Source organism: Serinus canaria, chromosome 5, assembly GCF_022539315.1.
Source record: "Serinus canaria isolate serCan28SL12 chromosome 5, serCan2020, whole genome shotgun sequence".
Lineage (NCBI taxonomy): Eukaryota > Metazoa > Chordata > Aves > Passeriformes > Fringillidae > Serinus > Serinus canaria.
The window spans coordinates 55,365,945-55,389,335 of record NC_066319.1 but is presented as its reverse complement, the minus strand read 5'-3'; the positions used below and the strand labels follow the sequence as shown (position 1 = coordinate 55,389,335).

General features: G+C 40.6%; 1 protein-coding gene across 5 annotated transcripts in view; it reads left to right on the top strand.

Annotated features, from left to right (window-relative positions):
* Positions 1 to 23,391, top strand: part of SYNE2 (spectrin repeat containing nuclear envelope protein 2) — a 176,297-nt gene that overhangs the window by 52,139 nt on the left and 100,767 nt on the right. For all 5 annotated transcript variants that reach the window (XM_050975904.1, XM_030240808.2, XM_050975902.1 and 2 more), the window contains exons 30-49: positions 657 to 836; positions 1,798 to 1,948; positions 3,705 to 3,863; positions 4,565 to 4,726; positions 7,076 to 7,177; positions 8,400 to 8,600; positions 9,543 to 9,708; positions 10,414 to 10,526; positions 11,277 to 11,479; positions 11,892 to 12,011; positions 12,115 to 12,403; positions 12,758 to 12,927; positions 14,250 to 14,559; positions 15,243 to 15,407; positions 16,223 to 16,582; positions 17,083 to 17,217; positions 18,140 to 18,301; positions 19,318 to 19,464; positions 22,216 to 22,371; positions 22,737 to 22,993. In XM_050975904.1, the coding sequence (XP_050831861.1) occupies positions 657 to 836; positions 1,798 to 1,948; positions 3,705 to 3,863; positions 4,565 to 4,726; positions 7,076 to 7,177; positions 8,400 to 8,600; positions 9,543 to 9,708; positions 10,414 to 10,526; positions 11,277 to 11,479; positions 11,892 to 12,011; positions 12,115 to 12,403; positions 12,758 to 12,927; positions 14,250 to 14,559; positions 15,243 to 15,407; positions 16,223 to 16,582; positions 17,083 to 17,217; positions 18,140 to 18,301; positions 19,318 to 19,464; positions 22,216 to 22,371; positions 22,737 to 22,993 (3,708 nt within the window). The remainder of the gene's footprint in view (positions 1 to 656; positions 837 to 1,797; positions 1,949 to 3,704; positions 3,864 to 4,564; positions 4,727 to 7,075; positions 7,178 to 8,399; positions 8,601 to 9,542; positions 9,709 to 10,413; positions 10,527 to 11,276; positions 11,480 to 11,891; positions 12,012 to 12,114; positions 12,404 to 12,757; positions 12,928 to 14,249; positions 14,560 to 15,242; positions 15,408 to 16,222; positions 16,583 to 17,082; positions 17,218 to 18,139; positions 18,302 to 19,317; positions 19,465 to 22,215; positions 22,372 to 22,736; positions 22,994 to 23,391) is intronic.

The window sequence follows — 23,391 nt, the reverse complement described above, 5'->3', positions numbered from 1 at the left end:
TGAATTATTTTTAAAGCTCTTTTAATTTCATAATTTCAGTGGAGTCAGCCTGGGTCCCCTCTGCAGGAGAGCACTGAAATTTGAAGTATTTGTAAAGCATTGTCAGTAACTGTGAGTTTGTTTTATTTGTTCCATCACAGCCTAAGAAAGGAAGCCTTCTCCATTTTTCTTCTTTCAAACTCGTGTATATGTACATATATATTGCAATGTATTTATGTATGTGTGTGTGTTTGAAGCAGCATTGAGGAAGAAAAAATAGGAGATGGGTTATTGTGATCTTAGTTTTCAGTAAGAAAACTGTCAGACAGGGAGATGGGTCCCCTTGCTGGGCACTGATGCACCTGATCTGAAGCTCTGCAGTGTAAGATAGACTGCACTTGCCTTTTAATACAAATTAATTTCACTGTGTTCATACAGACCCAACTGCCCTTCAGAATTTGGATTATTTTCTCACAGTGTTGAGGACAGCATAACTCATCTGAGGGTCTGTGTCAGATTACATGAATTGAAGACCAAATTAGACTTTTTATGATGTCATTTAATACAGTATGTGGAGCTCAGGATGAATTTCTAGGGAACTTAATAATTACATTGTGAACCAAATCAAAGGCTTACTTTAATATAAGACTGTATTTCATTTTTTTTTTCTAATAAAGGATAAAATCATTAACAGAATTGGAAAAGGAATTGGATCGTGCTGCTGCTGAAATGAAATCTATGCAAGAAATTGCTAATAAGCTCCCACAGATCAATGAGGAGAAAGCAGAGGAAGCAAATGAGCAGTGCAGAGTTACAGAGAGGTTATGGGAGGATACAAAGCTCTTGCTTGCTGAATGGTAAGGAGGGAAATTGCATTTTAAAGTAATACTGTTCAAGAAGTTTGCTTGTGAAATCAAACAGAAAAAAAGCCCTAGACTATACCTTAAAGGTACAGTGGAGCCATAAACTACCATTAAACCAAGAATTGCATGTGGAAGTTTGCAGCCAAAGCTCATGAATTTTGCATATTTTTAAAGCATCGTAGTCCCATCATTTAGCAGGTATGCAGTGATGTGTTGGAGTTAATTGGCATCCAGGAGAAAACCTGGCTGCTGCAGGGAATGCTGTGTCTTCTGTATTTGCTGTGAATTTCCTGCCAGCTCACTGAAAAAGAAAAGACAGACTGAAACAAATGGAAAAGGACAGCTGGGAAAACAGTCTCTTATGCAGCAAAAGAAAGGGAGCTTGGTCTGATAATTCTGTAAGAAAGGGGACTGGGAGAGTCAACTGTAGATGACTCAATCAACTGTGGTTGATTGCCCAGGGTATCTGTGCTTCAAATATGGTTTTTGAAGATGCCCAGAGGTTTTGCATGGACTTGCACAGCTTTGGTTAATTCTCATGGCTTGCACAGGTGGGACTACCCTGTTTTCATACCCCACTGAAGGATGGGCTCCTTCCATCCATCATCCAAGCTGCTGTGAGCTCTGCTGCACATGATGCTTCAGTTTACTGGTGACTGAGCTCACCTCCCAGGTGGAGAGGATCATATGAACCCAGCTGCTCATCACAGCTAAATGTGGATCAGAGGCATATGATGGAGAAGGGTGTTTCTGGTTCCAGAAACTGTCTGGATAGCACACAGGTCTCACACATTACTGCAGGATTTAAGACTGGTACAGTTCATCACTCCTTTTCTCTCAGCCAAACCTGGTTGTCAAACTTCCCACGTGTGTGAATATAGGAGAAGGGAGCAGACAGGAGGTTCAGACTGCAGGTTTATGCTTAGGCCATAAATAATACATCTTTTTTTAATAGCCAGGAGCAGTGTGCAAGGGTTCTGGAGCTCCTGAAGCAGTATCAAAGCTGCAAAACGAGTCTGACCAGCATCATCCAGAAACAGGAGATTGTGCTTTCCCAGCAAACTTCTTACATGGGGAAGGAGAATTTGAACAGACTAATAGCAAAGGTGAGTAACAAGAACTTAGTGGAAAGGAAAGAAAAGCCTTTCCTGGGAGCATTCAGATGCAGGGTTGCCCTTGTACCCTCAGCCTTCAGGGCATATGTTAAGGCCTTGTTTTCACTTCGTCTTCCAAAATACCTTTAGGGACTCCATATTTTTGTTTTAAGTAGTGAATCAAAGTCTTGATAATGGAGAGAGATTACAAAAACAAAACCAAACCCCATGGAAGAGCTAGGATCTAGTATGAAGATGGGATTTATTCCTGTCCTTTCACTCCAAGCTGTGACAGCAGTTAAACATTTGCAGTAGCTTTTACATTACTTGTTGAGCTGCTCATACTGAATGAGCAGGTACTGCTGGACACCTTTTCATTTAGTTTAAAGTTTTCCACCTTTTCTCTCAGAACTGTGACAGCCAGCTTCTTGGCTAAGTGAATACAGCTACTGGAATAGTTGTCCATGGTTAACAGATTAGTGAGCAGCAGCATGGCCATCATGACCATTTTACTGCACAGATTTCATATATCCTGGATTATGTAACTGGTTCAGATCCTCTCTTTAGGCTTTCTGGTGAGGCATCACCCATAGCACCCATAGGAGTGTTTGCTCTCAGGCAGTGCCTGGGCTGGTTAGATTTAAGAGGGAATGTAAGTGGTGTTTTCCTGAGGCAGTGGGATGGTGTCTGCTTGTGCCAGGCCCCTTTAGCTAAGGCAGGGTCTCTTCTTGGTCCCTCCAGTGAGACTTGGGGCACCTTGTATCACCTGGGCTCCTACTGCAAGGGAGGGCATTGCCTGCATATCCCAGCCCCTGCTTTGTGGAGACCCCTCTCTGGGAACAACCCTCCCTTCTCACCCTGAGCTCTGCAATTCCCACTCCCAGAGCTCTGGTCTGAAGTTGCTGTGGCACTGTCCAGGCATGTCCTTGAGTGCTGATGATTTGTTATATAGAATGATACAAAATAATAGCAGGAAAGTCCTCTTCTTTGTTCTGGTTTGTGAGAGCAGCTCTGCCATCCCTCCCCTGAGCTCAGTGCCCAGTGGGGTTGGTATGAGAACAAGTAATTTCCCAGGATGTCTGTGGGAAATAAGGAGAGAGCTGTTAGTATCAAGGTGCCTAGCACTAGAGGTCAGTGTTTCTTTTCCAGGAAGCTTCCATGTTGTTTGTAAACACTGACATTCCAATGAAACACAAAGAAGCAGCTTGGTGTTTAAATAGCAAGTAGGAGAAAGAGACATTTCACTTTCTGTCTGTGACATATTTGACAGTGTCTGTGTTTAAATTGGATTTAAGCTTTTTTCTGTAAATAGTTCAAAACCTGGGGTTCAGAGTGCAGCTGTAATAGTAGCTCAGATTATTATCACACTCTGCATTGTTTATCTCTGTAATCAAGGTTCTGTGTGTGGATGTACAGTCCCCTTGGATCTGGCACTTAGGACTTTAAAAGCAAATTGTGGTTTTGGCTCTCTTAGAAATAAATTGTCCATATTCCTTCTCACTCAGCTGTTCTGCAACCAATAACAGAATGATATTGATTTCTAACAGGGAAATATTCCTGTCAGCATGGCATGGGATAAAACAACACAGAATGCATTCCCAGTCTCATCATATTGTATAAAATAGATTATTTTATGTAATGCTGTTGTTTCTCTAAGCAAAAAAAAAAAACCAAAACAAAACCCAGCAAATCAGTTTAAAAATATTTTGCTGAATAAACAATCATAAGCAAATATGCTCACAAATATCCATGTGGGTTTTTTTCACAGATTGAAGAGGCAAAAGAGGAATTTAATGATCACTCTGAAGATGTAGACAAAATAAATCAGATCTGCAAAAACCTGCAATTCCAGCTGAATAAAATGAGAAGCTTTGAGGAGCCTCCGTTTGAGAATGAGGCTAACATTATTGTGGACAGATGGCTGGATGTATGTAAAAAGTAAATTATCAGGGTGGTCTTATCTGTTATGCATTATAGTAATTGATTCTGATGTGGGTGTAATATTTCAAATAAATTAAGTGCAATATGGCAGGGATTCTTAAGAGATAAATCCAAGTGTTTACCAGAGCAAAGCTTGCAGAGTATCTATGGATGAAATGTTTCTGATCTCTCAGGTAATTTATATTGTCTGTACTCCTTGGCAGTAAATAATTCTAGAAAATGCAGAAAAGGCAATATTTATGTTTTCTGCATGAATCTGTAAGCTTCCATAACAACTTCTATGGATTTAGACTTTGGAGACAAATCTGGAAAATTGTAGTGCTGATGCTTTTGGTGGGAAATGTTTGCCACTGTCGATCTAAGCAGTGCATCAATACTGAGATTAAATGGTATTTACTGGGAGTAGATAAACATTAATGAGCAAGGCTCCTTCCTAAACCTGCCTTAAAACTAGCAAGCTGCTGTTGTGATTGGTGTGTTTGGTGACATGTGTGGCAGGGATTTAAGTATCTTCTCCATGACCAGTTCACTGTGAAGACACGATTTTTTTTTTTCCCCATTTTCTGCTCTTGTTTTTGTAGGTGGTTTCATCTCACTCTGATTTTCTTGTGTTGCTTTTGCTTTTGGAATATAACTCAACATTTTTTTAATTCTGTGTGTGTTCTCTGCCTATCAATCTCATGGTAGATCAATGAAAAGACTGAAAATTACTGTGATAATCTGGGGAGAGCTCAGGCTTTGTGGGACAAACTCCTGAATTTATCTGACACAATTGAAGCTTGGGCAAATGAAGAACTCAAGAATGCAGAAGACCATTGCCTGACTGAGGAGGACCTCACCCAGTTGAAGGTAGTTTAAAGGCAATTTTTTACCTTTCCTTTATACTATACTGATACAGGCTTTGGGCTATAAACATGCATGCTGCACAGACCAGCAGAGGAAGTTGTAACATTTGTAGTTGTATCTGCATGGGTGCTTGCACTAAGGATATTACCTTTATTTGGGGATACAGGTCTTGGAAAACTAATGCACAGATAGTGTATGTGTGTAGTAAATGGTTGTCAATCAATGCAACACTCCAAGGGCTGTACAAAGATAGAGCAAAGAGAAGGCCTGGAAGGCTGTAGCCTGGAGTGCAGCAGTGCACAGAGAAGAAAGAAAAGAGTTTGTATAGGTTAATGATTAGTTTTCCAGGTAGAAGTGGCCTGTCATTGAAGATGCTGGAGCCTCTGGGACAGCTGGGCAAAGCACAGCTCAAGGAGAGGTTTCAGAGGTGGTTTATTTCCCCCTGTCCCGGTGTGTTCCTCACTGTAACTTTTTGCAGCCTCAGCAGAGAGTGGCTGCAGAGCATCTCCAGGGGCTGCACATGGGCAGGCAGCAGCAGAGCCTGGGCTGCCCATGCCCCTTTGGCACAGATTATATTAATTCACCAAGAATTAACTGTATATATTATACAGTTAATTCTTGGTGTCAGGGTGCAGCTGGGTATAAAAACACATGCACAAGGTCTGTGCCATTGAAAGCCTCATATATGGGGGTGAATATTTTAATTTCCATCTTTAGGGCCAAAATGGACCAGCTGTGCTGCTTCGTTAGGGTCATAACCAGTGTCTACTAAGCCAAAAAAATTTCCTGCTTTTGAAACGGAGTGATTGAGACATAAATACATAAATACATCTCATATCCTCTTGTTTGAAAATTTGCAGGCAGTTTTTCCTCAGCTACAAATGGCCTGGTTTTTATTATGGTTGTTTGCAGCTTTCCTCCTACTGTTAGCACTGCTCATTTGCTTTAGTTTTCAGAGAAATGAAAGGCCAAGGTGCTTTTTGTGTATGGATCTTCACCAGGAAACAGTGGCGTATCCACTGTGCAGCAGTGGATATTTTGTCACATCATTGTTGTATTGTCAGAATTTTCCTGGAGTAGTTTAGGTCCCTGGAGGCTCCAGTAAAAATGCACCAGCTGAAAAATGCATCTTTAGGGCCATTTTGTTACCTGGAAACTGCTCAAGTCCAGCGTGATGTGACTGTGCCCCCAGCGTGACTCTTCTCCTCCTTAGGAAGGGCTGTGCTGGAGGTGGCTACACTAAGGTTATTCTGCTGCTTTCTTGTGAGAGATAAGTCTCAAAAGAGGAGGGAGAAGAGGGCAAGAGATACAGAAACCAAGTTCCCCTGAGCAATTATTACAAAGCAGAACAGAAAGAGAGAAAACTGAAACCAATGCATTTGAATTTTTGTGAAACGATTCCAAGTGCAGAGGGCATCAGGTTCATTTATCACTTTATTATTGCTCTTTTTTTTGTTGATGCTGAACCTTCCCTGCATTGATATTAACTCCAAAAAGATCCCCAACTATTGCAATGTGTATCACATTGCACAGGGTTGAAACCCAGGATCCTTTGTGAGCACTGGTGCATGTGTTTTCAGGGAGCCTGTCACAAAAGAGCAGAGCAGTGGATTATTGGGCTGTGTATTTAAGGATAATTTCAGTATATATAAAAAATGTGAGAGAAGTTCTGCTTTCCTCTGTAGCCTGTATGCAAATGCAAACTCTTTTAAGGGCTGCAGCATGTGAATGGGTTTTGATGATTGCTTTTACAGAGACTACAAAAGGAAGGCTTTGTCCTCAGGGAGCTTGGAATATCAATTTGGGAATATGAGACAATGTCATTATCCTGTTCATAAGTTGAAGCTGGCTTTTTACCTTCACATCACTGACTTGTTCTAAAATACATTGAAATGAGTGGAGGTCTTTTCATATGCAAAGGATTTACATTTAAAAAGTGCTTACAGCCTGTGTTGTATTTTATCACTTCCATACCAAAGCACGTGCCATCAGGATGCCAATTCTTGACTTGAAATCTATGGCATCTGAGAATATCCCTTTTAGTAGAAGCAGCAAGTCATAAATACAAAATTAAAATTATTTTCCTGCAAATTTACTTGAAGCAAAATAATTAAGATTCTTAAATATATGCTAATTTGCATTATCAGCTTCTTTGCCTGAGAAACAGAGTGTTTCTGTCTCAAATACAAAATTGCTTAATTACAAAAATAAAAATCAGGAAAATGAACAAATGGTGACACCTCTATGCACCAAAATGCATAATCAGAATATTTTAATATCATTTTCTAACATAAACATAGAGCATTAATTTAGAGGGAAGCACAGTTACCAATGTGTTTTTTCCACCTTTAGGCATGCTTACGGGCCCAAGAGCAGAAACTCCAAAAATTCGACACCACGGTGGCTGAGATAGAAGAACTCCTGAATAGTAATGAACCTCCATTGGAGCTACAGGTACAGAGGAGCTTTTACAGCTGATACACCAGTCCTCCTTACTATAGCCCTGCTTCTAATATTGCCTTTGCCACAGTCAGATACTGGTTTTATATCTGCTCAAGGACAGTTGGAGGCATTTTGTTGCCAGCGGGCAGTGGTATTTCATTTGTTGTACATCTCAGGTTGCTAAAGGTTGTTAGAACCAAACTTGTCATTTTAAACACAAAGGTCTTTCTCACTTCTGAGCCTTTTTGGGCCCTTGGCCCTGCCCAAAGAGGCTGATATCAGTGATATCTGGTGTTTAGCTGTTGGTCGACACCAGGGCACAATGGACCTCATCACCCCTTTGGGGATCCCCAGAACTCAGCTTTACTGACTGTTGGTTTTAAACTCTGCTTTTGCCTTCACAATGTAGCTTGGTAATGTGGAGTTTCTTGCACAGAGTGAGGTTTTCCTTTGGGGTATCACAAGGAAATCTTCATCTTTCTGTGTTAGCTTCACACAGCAAAGAATAAATTCCTGTTTAAGACCGTGTTAGCTTCCATTGCTCCTAAAGCAGTTTTGTAATCATCCTCTCACAGTATCTGTCAGATGCACCTTGAGCTTGACCCTGTTCAGCTATTTCTGTGTTTATCCTCAGCAGGCAGTGAACTCTGAGCAGTTTCACTGGGTGAAGTGATCTAAGGAGCTTAGGGAAGGATTCAGCAACCTTGTGCTGTGCTCCTCGAGAGCACCCTGAGTCCCTGGGGTGGGGTTCCCACGTGATCCCACCCAGCTGCTGCCTCATGCAAGTCAAGGATGCATGAGTTCAGCACCTGTTGCTCCTTAGTGAATAGTCTCAAGCCAGAGCTCCCAACCTGTCTGCTGACCTTTTTTTGGGTTATTGTGGGGAATTTCCCCCAGTGGAATCACTGTAGGGGCATGTGTTACAGAGAGAGCTGCAACCCTCTTTTTCATGGCAGCTGAAGCTCAGAGTAGGCACTGGAGAGATTGATAAATAGAATAGAACAGCACCAGTAAAACTGCTAATAAAGATGAGCTGAGATCACTCCTCCTCAAAAAAGCAATACTTAAATATTTTTCAGTTTCTGGAGTGGGAGGGAAACAAATCAAAACAATCTGTAATTGAAACATCTGGACTTCAGATCACTTAATTTCTTTTTATGTCTATCATAGATTTTTGTAATGGTCTGGGAAATCAATCCAGTATAATTGATGTATGTTTATTTCCAATTTTAAGGTCATCAGATCATCTGTTGTGCAGAAAATGGAGCTAATAAAAGAGCTCTTGTCAGCCAAGCGAGGGACCAGTGAACTCACTGTGAATACAGCAGAGCTGAAAGGAGACCTTGATCTGGCCAAGACACAGATTGGAATGACTGAATCACTTCTCAAAGCTTTATCTCCTTCAGACACCTTAGAGATCTTTACTAAACTAGAGGTAGATGCCACAGATTATGTATATTTTATACATTTGTTCATAATTTCTCTCTTGGTCAAGTGTTCATAAGTGTTCATCCTGTGTAAATTGTAAACTGCTGGAATAACTCAAGAGCCTGGCTTGAATATTTCCTTAAGCTGCCAGAGACATGGAAGAAAAGCCTCTTTTTCCTGGAATTATCAGATATATTTAACCCTTGCAGCTGTTGGAAATGGTTAATCCTAGGCACAGTAGTAATATTGCCACCCAGGATATGTTCAGGCAGTAGTGCTTGTTTGGATTGTCTGTTCTCCAAGCCTGGGTAATACACAGAGGATGCCTTTGTGCCACCTGAGCCTGGCTGCAAGGGGAACTCCCAGGAGGCAATTTCAGCCTAATATTTGCTGAAACCCGAGCTTGGAGGCTTAGGCTGGCAAGATTTAAACCTCCTGTGGAGCAGTGAGTGGATTATGTGCATTGTGGGTGTCAGACCTTTAGTGTTTGGGGCAGTGAAATCACAGCCATGGAGGAAAGACAGTTTTTAATTAATTCTCTAGCTGCCTCTAAGTTACCTTTCAGACCACAGGGTCTTGACAGACAGAATAACAAATTTAGAGGGTGGAATAATGCCTATGGCAGCTGAGACATTATAGTTTGTAAGTATTATATGCTCTGGAACATACAATGGCACTATTCACTAACCTGTTCTGTGGGGTTAATTGTGCATACAGGTGTACACACACTACTCAAGGGGAGTTTAGTGCTTATACCCACCAACTGATGGCCTTGCTAATGCCAACATAATTAAAGAAATTGTTTTGACACACAGGAAGTGCTAAACCCTTTTTGCAAAACTCTAGTTTGTACTAAAGCAGCTCTGTACACTGAACCTCTGCTTGGCCTTCAAAACTTATTCTTTAAAGCTGCTTCTGCTTTGCTGTTTTGGTTTTTTTTTAACCTTAGGAGATACACCAGAAAATTCTGCAACAGGAGCACCTTGTGGCATTACTCCAGGAAGAGACAGATTGTCCTGATGTGGATGAATTAAATAAGCAGCTTAAATGTGTCACTGATTTATTCAATAGCAAGAAACATGTGCTTCAAGATCACTTTATGGGTGTTTTGAATCGTAAGTGAACACATTTCAATTATTTACCTTTACAGGTTTGACCACCACAATGACTTAAAGGTTGTGTAATTAATTGTTTAGGTGTCTGAAACTGCTTTGATATCTCAAACTTCTTCAGGGTTCTGAGGAAGATAAAGATTTGCAGAAAAATGGATTTTGATCCCAGAAAACAACTCAGTCTGAATCAAAGTATTTGGTTTCTTATTTTTGCTTTTAAAAAATTAGATAAAAGAAGTGTAAAGCAGAATTCAGGATCAAACATTAGAGTATTAAATTTAAAAATACAGAAATCCAATGTTTTAATTTTTTCCAGTTTTTTATTTAAAATTAGTTATGAGAATAAATGGTGTTATTACTCTTTGCTTTAAGCAGACAGAGGATTATGCAGGTGGGAAATTTGTCCCAAAGATAGTCTTGTGTTTTCAAATTTTTTTTAAATGGTATTAATCTGTGTGGAAATGAGAAGTTTCCACTAGGCTATTCCAGGTCTTGTTTACCCAAACTGCTTTGTGTGTTGGCTAATGTTAGCTAAAAAAACTAAGAGCTGCAGCATTTTCAGTCACATGTTCTGTAGTAAAAAGCAACCTTTGACAGTAGCACTGATAAATGTAATTGTAAATTGTCTGAAATCTGCATGTTAAATAGGATGTTCTTTTACAGAATGCAATTAATGAAAAAAAATGGAATGTACCTTTTTTTTCTCAGGTCAGTGCAAGAATTTTAATGACTGGTTCAGCAGCACTCAGCTGTCTCTGAAGGACTGCTTTGAGCCCTCAGAAACAAAAGCCATACTGGAAGAAAGACTACAGAGGCTAAAGGTAAAGTATTAAAATATTGTAATTTCTAAAGCTGATTGTTCTTGCAGTGTTACTCTTTTCACCTCTGAGGCTATCCTTGGGACTGAATTCACCTGCAGTGGTTTTATAACTGGAGGCTGGAGGAACATCTCATGTAGCTTAAAGCATTGGGAAAATAAGGGCAGTGAAAATAAAACCTAATTGAAATGAAGTGTCAGTGTTCAAGTTCAGACAGCTTGGGCAAGTGAGAAGCAGTGGACCTTGACCAAATACTTCAGTGTGCAAGGCTGCAGAAAGTCAAATATATAGAGAGTAGCAGGAAATTCTGACCCCCAATGGACTCAAATGTGAACAAATTTGCATTTAATTTGTTGTAGCAAGATTTTCTCTCCAAATCAGACAGAATGAACAGAAAACAGATGGAAAAGCCACAACATCTGCAAGAAGCAATCACAGTTAAGCAGCAGAAGGAGATAGAGTGATGTCAGTGCTAGATTTGGATGCTGCTTGCCTGTTTCTGTGTGTACCAGTGCAGTAGAGAAAACGAGTCATCAGTTCCACTTTCTCCTTTTTTTACAAACAGCAGCTTTTCCATTTACATGTGCAATAGTCAGCAAACTGAGAATTAACATAAATTCTTTAATTCTTTTTCAGGAGCTGAAATTGCTGGGAAAAAAATACTCATGGAGATAACAAGAGCTAAAAAGCTCTTGTAACATAAATATCTATTACACTGTAGCAAATGAATCTTGTGTTTGTGTTCTTTTTCAGCACTTCCTAACATCTGAAGGCAGAGATAGAGACATCCAAGAGGTTAAAGCTTTACTGAATAAAGTGAAGCCTTACTTGCCCAAAGCCAGCATTAACCACCTCAACAGTCGTGTGAGGGATCAGGAGGCAGAGCTGCAGAGGTTGATCTGCAAATGTCAGAAAAGGGAACAGGAGCTTGGTGCCTCTCTCCAGCAGCTCAGCAGGTAGGGAGCTATTCTTGTGTCTGACATTTTAATCACAAGTGGTATCAGATGATTCATTATTAAACAGCCCTAGAGAATGGCAAGCAACCCTTCTTTTTACAAGAGATGGTATTTTAATCAAATGTTTTGTTGTATGTTCCATATGGGTTGCTTTTTCAATTTCATAGCAGACCTGTATGGAAACTATGGACAATTTCAGTGACATGAACAGAAATAGTTAAAATTAGGCTCATGTTTAAAATTTTGCTTGACCAGACATATTTGTTGTTTTTAATAACATATTTTATATTATTTTTATTTTATTCTTAATAACATATTTCTGTTATTTTTTCAGCAAAACACTGCTTCCAGCAGGTTTTAGCCATATGATGCCTCTTATTTTGACCTGAGTCTCTATTTGTACCTCCTTTAGCCTTGAAGAAAGCAGCATGGCTTTGAAAGAATGGCTCTCTGCTCAGGAGGAAAAAATAAAAGAGATCAATAAAGATGATAGAGACCTTGAAGATGTCTATAAAACACTGTTAATGCAGAGGTATTGGGGTTTTTGGTCTCTTTCTAAGAACCAAACGAGATCGTTCCTTGTTGTTACAAGAAATAGATTGTTGATTAATTTTTTTTTTTTTATTATTTTTCAGGAAACCATTTGACTCCCTGGCTCAGCTGTCAAATTCCTTGGGGGAGGCTGGGCTGACAGAATATGAAACCCTTTCAGAAGCCAGTAACCTTATCAGCAGGTACCATGCACTGATAACACGTGTCAGCGAAATGGCAGGGAATGCTGAGAGACTTCCAGTGGAAAGACAAAATTTTGAAGACCTTGCCCAGGATGTTTCTTGCTGGATCAAAAAGCTTGAGGAGGCTCTTAATAAAATGAGTTCACAAGGAAGTGAGTTGCCATCAGATGAAAGGATTAATCAGATAAAGGTATTGTGGTAAATATATTCCTTTTTCACCTTCCACCTCAAGGTAATGCTTGATGAGTCAGTAGCTCCTGAAAGATACTGCCACTGCTTGTGGCCTGTAGTTTTGTCATTTGGGCATTTTTTAAGTTGTCAGTACAATATGAGTCTTCTTTCTAGAAAATAATTAGTAAGTCAGTTTAATTGTCCCAGACTTTGAAAATTAGATATCTATCTGTTTATATGTCAGCTATGTAATATATTAGAAGAAGACTTGAACAGCAGTGTGAAAAGTATGAAAAAAATTAACAGTAATACCTTTTATTTTGTAACCAAAAATAATTGTATATGCACTGCTTCTGCTTCTTGTTTAATACAGGAAATCACAAGTCTCAGAGATGAAGGTGAGGCCAAAATACAGAGCATGGTGGCTCTAGGAGACACTGTGTTGAGAAATGAGAAAAATAAGAATCCAGAGGTTCAGCAGACTATTTCTGAGCTCCAGAAGAAGTGGGAAAACCTCTGTCAGCTGGCCACTGAATATAGCAGGTAATGTGGAATTTACCAAGAGGCATTGGAGATCACTTCTGTATTGATTTTTTTCTCCCTGCATCCATTCAATTTACTTACTGTTCTTTGGGGGCAGAATGAGATACCCACACAAACAGTTGTATTTCTGCAGAGTTGTGGAGGGGCAGGTGACAGTTTGGCCTGAATGCTCAGGTGGGGAATAGCCAGAGATACTTTCTGATGTGGTCATGAATAGCCAGAGAATCTTCTGGGTCTTCTTGTTACTACTGAGCTCTCAGTAAAACCAGCACAAGAGGAGCTCAGGAAGATGGAACATTGTGGCTGTGTTGGATCCAGCACAGCAGAATGAAGAGCTGTTCACACTGTTAAAGACAGGAGAGGAGGTGCTCTGCATGCCTGAAGAGATGCTCCAGACCTTGCAGGATCAGGCTTGTGAACAGCAGATGCACCACAGGAACAGCAGTGAGGGGCTGGAACAGGGAACTTGATGCAAGAGCACTTCATGTATGTGAGGCTGTGCTTTGTTTATTTGCCAAAAAATATGAATCTTGAGGGGCAGAACCCAAAACAATTAAGCTTTGCTTTTGTCCTCAATTATCCTGCTGTACTTAACAGAATTCTATCCAGGCTGTTTATTTGGATTTGTTTGTGTGGGATCACATTTTCCAATGTTGGCATTTAAGTTCCATCTGGAAGATATCTGAGCTCCATCACTAAATGTGAACATACAAATGTTACTTATGTCTCATTGCATACTTCCTGTGGACAAATGCAACCTGTTCACCTGCAGCAGATCAGCATGCTTATAAAGCACACAAAGAGAAATCCAATGTAAAGGTCAGGCAAATAATCACTTGGTTGTACTCACATACCCCATATTGTGTGTGCTGGTTTTGTTGTCTCTATCTCTAAAACACTCCCCCGCCAACTAAATGGGATGTGCTTCTTCTACAGAACATTCCCTTTCAGGAGGCTGTCATGGCAAGTCAAGGAAAGCAGATTCATAACCATATTGTAGTTTTTTTAACAGAATTTCTGCAGTGAAAAGCAGAAGAATACAGAGCATGAGCATCACATCTCAGATGCTGGAAACTGTGGGTTTATAGGTTAAAGAGACTTAGTCAATTGTCCTGCGTTTAAGTCCAGTTCATCTGCAATAACTTCTGTGTTTTTCATCACCTTGAAAATTCCAGTCTGATCAGTAATTTAAAATCTGGGGAAAAAAGTATTCAGTACACCAAAGTTTGTTCTAATGGTTGACTTGTTCACACTTTGACATTTTCTAGGTAATCAATACATTTGTTTTTTTGACACTATTAAACACAGCGTTTTTTTCTTAGCCCTCAAGAGCAACTTCAGTGCAACAGAGAGCAATATGAGCAAAGCAAAGAAGATCTGAAACAGGCTCTAATGGAACTGGAGAAACAGCAACAGGAGATTTTTGCCCTTCAGCCTGGTTTGGAGGAGAAGCAAGCTCAGCTGGCAAACTATGCTGACCTCCTGCAGAAAACAGAAGCCTTGACCTCCCAATTTAGCAAATTGAAGGGCCAGAAGGAGCATCTGCAGGGCCACACTGTTGATCCCTGCTTCACAGAGACAGAATGGTCAGAATTAAAGCACCAACATGAAAATCTGCTCAGCCAGCTCCAGGTTGGGACCTCACTCTCTTTCCTTTCCTGTTGGTTGCAGTTCTCACTGTTCAGCTGTGGTGTCATTCAGGTGGGAAGGTTTTGGGTAAAGCTGAGAGGAGAGGAAGTTCCTCTGAAAAAGGGCAGGGAATATCTCCCTTCCTTCCCTCTGAGGGATAAATAGTGAAACAAATGAGACCAAAGTAAATGTGAAGAACATTTTGTACCTGTATAAACAGATTTGGATAGTTATAATACAGAGCATTTGCTCTTACATTCTTCAAGCCACAGTAGCTTTTCTTTCTTTTGGAAGGATGAATTTGGAAAACATCTGAAAAATTATTTTCCAGCATTTTCTTGTTCTTGGTTTCACCCAAGGTAGTGCAAATTGCATTTGTACCCTGTGTGGCATTCTGTCTCCAATGTTTCCTCCATTTTAAGAGAAAACATCCTCTTTACAAATACATTTCTGTGAAATGTAAACCCTTCTGCTTCCTGCTATTCATTAAAATTTTGTTCATGATGGAGTCCACGATGTGCTGGGAAGAGAGCAAGATGTTTTTGTGTTTAACCTGTGGTTAGCCAGATGTTCTATGGGAAAAAAGCAAGTTTGTTGTGCTGGTGAGGTCCTGGAAAAGCTGTAACAGTCTGTGGATGATTGTTTGAGATAATGGTGGACTAATCCTAGAAACTCCTTGTTTCTAGACCATCATGCAGACATTGGAAAGCCCTGCTCAAGGGCACCAGCAGGTTCAGGATATGACAACAGACCTGAGCACTGAGCTGAAAACTGCCTCTGAGAAGCTTGCTGAGTGTGATGGTCCAGCAATGGAAGAACCATCAGCTGAGCAAAATCAGTTGAAATCACAGGTATGTTGCAGTTTCTGCATTATGGAGCCCATCACATTTGCAAAAGAGAACTGCTCATGGTGTCAAACTGAAAGCTATGAAACCTTTCTAAAATAAAAACTATGTAATGTTCCTTTATTGAGATAATTGTAGGATTCAAACCAGTCTTAATGCACTGGGGGGACTTAATTACTTTTGCCTGAACTGAAGGTTCAAGGATGCAGTTTGGTTGGTTAGGATTTTTGGTTTTTACCTCTCATGGCATAATGAGGAAAGAGATTATTAAATTTGGTATTAGTGTCTTTAATTTAGCCAGTGTGAAAAACTAAAAAAAAAAAAGTCAGCCAAGTTAATTTATAAGAAGTGTCCTTAATGCATAAGTAGACATTCTTTTGCTCTTTGACAGAGTGGAAATCAGTCTTGTAGCTGTGAGCATAGAGAGCTGCTGTAAGGTGCAATCATAGCTGAGATATGGATCACTGCAATTCCCTGTCCTTCAGAATTTGCTATATCTCTTAAGAAGGAAAAAGGGACAGGAGGTGAGGGGGGAATTACCTGTTCAGAACTTGGATCATCATGTACCACCCTGTGTGCCATGGGATTGTTTTATTACCATAATGCTTTTAGCTTCAGGTGTTGTCTGTGCATAAAAATGGCTGATGAAATTATTGGTTTGGTAATTGACTTTCTGCAGCAAATAGGTCTGCATGTACCTTTCAACACGGTTTGTTGTTCAAAACAAGTATTTATGATTTTAGAGGTTGATTTTAGATCTTAACATTAGGTATATTGAGTGAAGATACTTTTCAACTAAAATGTTTTCTTCGTGTTCAAAGGAACAACAGGGACCTCTTAGCCGATGTGAAGACACGGCAAAGAAAAGTTTGGTTTTAGGAGAAACTGTTAAACAAAACACCTCTTCACCAGAACAGGAGTTTATTGAGGATGAGATGGAAACACTTCAGAGTGAACACAAAGAAAGATTGGAAGAAAGACTTGAAAATGTCAAGCAAAAGAAGGAAAACATTTCCAGTGAAGCCCTTGAGTTAAAAGATGAGTTTGGTAATGAAATCCAAAAGGAAGATAAGGCAGATTCAATGCTGAAGAAAGGGACACAGATCACTTCTGATACTCAAATCTCTGCAGAGGAGACCCCCACAGCAGTGGAGCTAAAGGAGCCTTTGGAAATGAGAGATGTGAGTTTATTTGTTGACAGTAACAACAATGGAAAGCTAGCTAAAGAGGCATCTCAAATGTCTTCTGTGTATTGCAACCTTAATTTCACTGAAGTTAAGCCTCCTGTAAATACAAGTGTATAAATCACAGAAGTGGAAGGAACTCTCATAACTTTTTATAGCAAGTCTGTAACAAGCCAATAACATATTTAAAACAGCAGTTTTCCTTTTAAATACAATTCCATTTAAATTCATGTCACTTTCTCTTGCCACTTAATAGAGCAGGTATCCTCAGTCAGGACATGAAAAGAAGTTGTAGAGATGGAAAAATTGCAGATGAACCTCTCTGCCTAAGAGCTTTGAGAGCTCCTCTTAAACCAGAGAGACTTGTTTAGAACTGCAGCACAGTGTTTGTCCTGTTTGTTTACAGAGAGAATAATTTTTACCATTCAGAGATTCGATGTTAAAATACAATGTTTATGGCAACACAAGCAGATTTTCTTTTCTATCACTTCTCTTAGGGTCAAGATGTAAATGGAAATATGTCTGAGAAAGAGAGGCAGAATGCTCCAGTTGTGGAGGAAAGCAGTGTACTGTCAGACAGCCCATTACAGGATATCCATCACAGCAAGGACAGATTGGGGCAGGCTGCTCAGGTACCTGACAAATGTGTTTTAATATAAGTCTGTATATGTGTGTCTGTGTTCATTAGAAATCCATTTGTAATCCCTTAAAATTCCTTGGCTTATGGAGGCATGTTTTCCTTATCTGATCCCCAAATCATCCCCTCAGCCTTGCTCATGTGAAGAGTGCAAGAGATCAAAGTGATGGTCTCTGTAAACCCCCAGGGCTTGGACCCACTTTGTCCATGATGCCAAATCTACCTGAGATTTCATAAAATCCATCACAGAATGGTTCAGGGGAAAGGGTGCTAAAGTTCATCTAGTTCCAACACCCTGCCATGGGCAGGGACACCTTCCACTAGACCAAGTTGCTCAAAGCTGCATCCAGCCTGGCTTTGAACACTCCCAGGAATGAGGAATTTAGGAGGTTTCATCACTGCAGGTAATGAGAAGTCACTAATCTGGAACTGCTGATTTTTATGGGACCTCAGGACACTGATACTGGAAATTACTCGTAAAAATGTAAATGTAAATGTGTGCAAAGCTAAGGGAATGATCTGGAGTACTCCCTCATTCACCTGACTGACTATGGAGAGATGACCATCAAAATATCACAGTGGAAACTGTCCATACTGGGATTTTTGGAGAAGGTGCAAGATCAATAGTTACCAAATGTGTCTAATCAGAAACTTCTAGAACTGTATTAACAATCATGTGAGCACTTATTCCTGTTTACCCTGTCCTGAAACTGTTTCAGAGTGGGTAAGATCCCAGTATGGCAAACTGATCTAAGCAGGGGCTTCCAGTTCTCTGGGTTTGGGTTACCTCAGCCTCTTCCATCATTCATGAAGCTAAACTGAAGATAGAGTAGACAGATTGTGGAGTGGGAAGTTTCTTAGGAAATTTTGTACAGTGACTTTCACTGATTGAAAACATTTTGCATTTCTCAAATCAGGAGGAGGCTGATAAGGAGAACCCAGATATGGACAGAGCTGACAGGTTCCAAGAGGATGTTCTGGACAGTGCAGTTCTGGGAGGTGAAGCAGAACTGGAAAGACATCAGCATGGTGTTGGTATTGAAGGTGATGAATCTAGGGAAAAAAGCCATCCAGCACAGGTAACTGGACATGAGATTGCACCAGAGGGGTTGAATTTGAGGGTGTTTGTATCCAGTTCAGTTGCTGTGGGGATGATACCACTAAGAAATGAGTGAGAAAAGCCTCAAGTTTACACTGAGCTACTTTAGTCTGATGTGTTAGTTAGGATGTGGTAACTCACTTCTTTCCTGTACAAAATTAGTGTAGAGGGAGGTTTTTTCTTTAGTGGTTGGCTGAGGATCATTCCAAGGGATATTGCATTCCAGGTCACCTGGATGTATTGTGAAATCTGGTGACCACTTTGCTTGAATATTGTTGTGCTTGACTTGCTTTCTAGTTTTCTTATTTACATATTTACTTTGCATGTGTGAGGCTGCATTTGAGATGCTGTGCCCTGTGTGGAGCACCCTGGTGCAAGGGGAATTTTGACACCCAGAGCAGTGTTTTAGGAGCTGGAGCCAGAATGAGTGGGAAGAGGCCAAGTTCCTGTTGAAGATGAAAAGGCTGACAGGGGTGTTGTTGCTGTCATCCCCTCTCTGAAGAGGGGAGGTGTTATAGAGCCAGACTCTTCTCAGAATTTCTGGTTTAGCAAACTCTGAGATACTGAAACCTCCATCCAGCAAATCTCCAGGTTACCCACAGGATTATCCTGGCTGGGTTTCTAAACAGACATTCTCTGTCTACAGTACAAGTCCTCAGGAAAAAGCTAAACCTTTAAAAAATGCATTCAAGACTGTGTCCAGGAGCACATAATTCAAGGTCCCTGCTTTAGAATAATGAAATATGAACAGTAGGTCAGAACACTTGCAATTTATTCTAAAAATTTATAACAAAATTACAGCACTGCTTCTTGTAAGTGGTTTCCTTTGCAATAACCTTGCTCACAGTAAATTATGAGGTGTAATTATGGTTTTCCTCATCTACCTATAATTATAGGCTTCATAACTTTCTCATCTAAAGCCCTGTAATTACTACTCAGCAGGTTTGATTAGAACTGTTTGATTACTGGTTGCTTTTGTTTTTCTTACACCAAAAGGAGGCACCTACTGATGTTGAGAATCAATCATACAGAGAAGATGAGGGGCAGCTTCAAGAGAAGTCGTGCCAAAAGGGTCAAGTCCTGGAATCTGCAGCAGCTGAGAAGGATGGTGTGGGATCTAATCCCCCAGTTCCTGCACATGAGGTAACCCACAGTCTGTTATTTCAAGTGAAATCTGTCAGTTGTTCAATTTTTGTTTCCACCTGGCCCTCAGCTGAAGTTGTTTTAAAAGAAGAGACAATTACTCACATCAAAATCAAGACCATTGCATATAGCTCTTATGGCCATGATAGATTTGAACTTCATCCAAAGTGCTTGCCACATCATAATAATGGGTCTGTTCAAAAGAGAGTTCACCCTAGTTTTGAGAGCCATCATAATCAGTCTTTATGATATTTAGAGTTTCTCTTCAAACTGTTAATCAACACAAACTTTGTTCATGTTATTACAGTCAGTTATGATAGCTTTGCCATCGTAAGGAAGGCAGATCAGAGAACTGAAATCCAAGGGAGATCCAGCATAAGAAAATAAATAAAATAAAGTAGAGAAAGGAGAAGAGATTCAAGTTGAATTAATGACAAGTTACATTACTGAATGACTTTACTAGGTCTGCTCTTCTTTAAGAGTAAAGGAGTTACATCACAAGTGCCCTGTGACTGTTGGACACCACATTCTTAATTTGGAGGCAGGGCTAAATCTAATCTTCCTGGTGAATCTATGGGCAGGTCCACAGCTGGCCTGTCCATGGACAGGTCTTACCTGGGACTTGCACATCTGCAAAATCTCCCAAGGGTCTTGGGACTTTGAAGAAGTCCCTGCTGACTGGAAGCTGGCAGTGATATTTTGATTTACAAAAAGGGTGTGGGGGAAGATCCAGTAAACTGCAGACTGTTAGACTAACCTCAGTTCCTGGGGAAATTATGGAGATCATGCTGGGTACTACTGAAAAGCATTTAAGGAACAATGCAATTATCATAGAATCATTTAGGTAGAAAAAGACTTCAAAGACCATCAAGTCCAACCATTCACCCAGCACCAAGCTCACCTCTAAACCATGTCCCCAAGTGCCACAGGGACACGTCTTCTAAATCCCTCCAGGGATGGAGACCCACCACTGCCCTGGGCAGCCTGTTCCAGTGCCTGACCACCCTTTCAGTGAAGGAATCTTTCCTAAAATCCAGTCTAAACCTCCACTGGCACAGCTTGAGGCCATTTCTTCCTCTCCTGTCACTTGTTACCTGGGAAAAGAGACCAATCCCACCTGGCTACACCCTCCTGTCAGGGAGTTGTTAAGAATGATAAGGTCTCCTCTGAGCCTCCTTTTCTCCAGGCTAAACCCCAGACTTGTGCTCCAGACCATTCCCCAGTTCCATTGCCCTTCTCTGGACACACTCCAGCACCTCAAGGCCTTTCATGCTGTGAGGGGCCTGAAACAGGACACAGAATTTGAGGTGCAGCCTCCCCTGTCTGTATCCATGGAGGCAGTGTGCAATGAGAACATCACACAAACAAGCAAAACAAGTACACAGCAAGGTTTTTCTAAAAGTCAGGACACTTCTCTGTGTCTTTTGATATGTTGATATTTCAATCTGGTGAAGTGGATTTCCTCCTTTCTGTGTGATAGCTTAGCTGGGTTTGAATGCTTACTTCAGTTCTATGGCACTCCAAAGTCTCTTAAGTCTTATGTCTGAATTGATACAACTGTTATGGTTATGTACACAGAGAAATTTAAAAGTTCTCCAACTGACTACTTCATGAGTGGCCTCTTCAGTTTTGACTGAAAATAACCAAGAGTTCAAATGAAGAGAACTATTCTTCTCTGAGAATGTGTAATATTTGCTGTCTCTTTCCCACACTTGAAAGCAGATATATTTTGCATAGCTCATGACCCATGAAGGGACAGATGACAGTGACAGCTTACAGTGATAACTGACTGTTTCTAGTAAAAGAGTGTCTAAAGTGGAAATACATGAAGTTTATCAGACAAGAATTTTTTTACTGTTGCTGATTTTAGATGTTGGTACCATGGAGAAGCTCACACTGCAGTAATAGCTGTGTATTTGTATGCATTCACTCATATAAATTTTATACATGGAACAGATCATCAGATAGAGACAGGTACTGGGAGAAGGGAAATGCAGAAAGATTTTTAAGGGATCATCATGTCATCCAGCTAGCCTGTGACCTTTCATATCTGTTGCTGTCTGCAATAACTGAAGGTGATGTTAAACCTGGTCCCAGCCCAAGTGACTTGTCCTTCTGTCATGGGAATCACAGGCAGTGCCAGGGACTGGCTCTGGAGCCTCCTGATCCCTCCCCAACCTGATTGAGACATGACTCCCTACTGCTCTCATCTTACCCCAGAGTTTGGATAGCACTTGTGACAATGGCAGCCATGGCTTTGTGTCACAGCCAGGCTGCTTCATGCATGAGCTGCCCTGTGAAGAAGAGCTCAAGAGGGTGTCCTGGTGAAGGACACAGCAGTGTTGTCAGGGCAGGTGCTAAGCAGAAATGTGGGTGTGAAGAGAGGATAAAGTTTCATGAATATGTAAGGAGGAGAGGGAGAAAACACAACAGACCTGCGAATTTATCAGGAGCAGAGGTGGGTGCAGGGAGGATGTTGTTTGAAGGTGAGGGTGCCAGATATCTCTGATGGGCAGAGATTTCAAAGCTATCTGAGCAGTGCTGGCAGGAGGGGGTGACTGCAGGGGTGGTGGGGGACAGTGATGGAGTTTCCAGTTTCTGGCTCCTGATTGATCCACAGAGGCTGTGGGGGAAAACCACAGCAGGATTTAACAACCCCAGCATGGCTTAAACACATGAAGCAAAGTGCTGCAGTCAGAAAACTTACTGGTTTAGACCCTTCAGCAATAAGAATCTTGTTTTGTGTTGTAGGACACAGGTGCAGAAGTGGTTGTCCAGAAGGAACTATTTCCCGGAGTGCGAGTAAACAATGAGTATTTTGAAGAGGAACAAAAGGTCAATGAGCTGAAAAATGAAGTGGCTGAACTGGATATGGTGCTTATAAATGAGCAACTAAAAGAGCTGGAGGTATGGAAACTGCAAAGCCATTCCTCATTTTTAAGGTAGTGATCCACCTGCAGAATTGTGATTCACTTGGACAAACCAAAATTTGCCCACAGCCTTATCTGAGTTTTAACTGCACAATTAGTCAGTTTGTCTGCAAACACCATGCCTTGATGCATGTCCATGTAAATCCCATAGTTTGTACTGCTCTTCCAGAGTGCAGTGATACACCTAGGATTGCTTCCATGATGTGCTCATTTGCTTGTGGATGAGCAGGAATATGTTTGTAGGTGAATCAGTATTTAGCTGTATTTCGTGTTGAAATCCAAGAGTCTTTAAGATCACCCTTTAATGCCCTCTTTCTCTCTTTGTGTTGGGCTTGATTGTAGAATTTAAAAACTGAGCTGGAAATGTGGAAAGCAAAGTCTCTGTGCCATGGTGAAGAAGCAGTTCCCAATGGAACAGGATCAAACAGAGCAGAGCTGCAAACCACAGAGCCCTGCTGGGACAGGCTGCTCCAGGAACTGGAAGCCATTAAGGCAGTGAAGCAACAGCAGTGCTGTTTAATTAATGAATACCAGAAAAATCTTTCTGCTGCACAGTCCTCCATGAAAAATTTGTCAACAGAAAAAGATAACATAAAAATGTAAGTGCAGTGGAGGGGTTTGGTTAAGAGGTTGCACAACAAATATGGTTCTACACTGAATTTTGTGACATGCTTGAGTAATGCTCAGACAAGAATATGGAGTTATATCCATTTCAAGAGAAGTCTTAGGGGTTTGTAAGTTTGTGAACAGAGTTAAGCAGAAGAATTTCTGGTGCCTCTCTGCTATCCTTAAACAACATCTACTCTTTATTTTTTAGGCAAAACAAAGAAGTAGTTGCTGGGCTAAAAACCTATAAAAAATCCATCTTAAAATATTTTTTAAAAAATGTGGCAGATGTGAAATACACATTTTTCTTTAGTTTCTTATTCTGAATGAAACATCTCTTTATTCTGAAAACTAACCTTACTTGATAGGAAAAATTCCATGACAGTAAGTC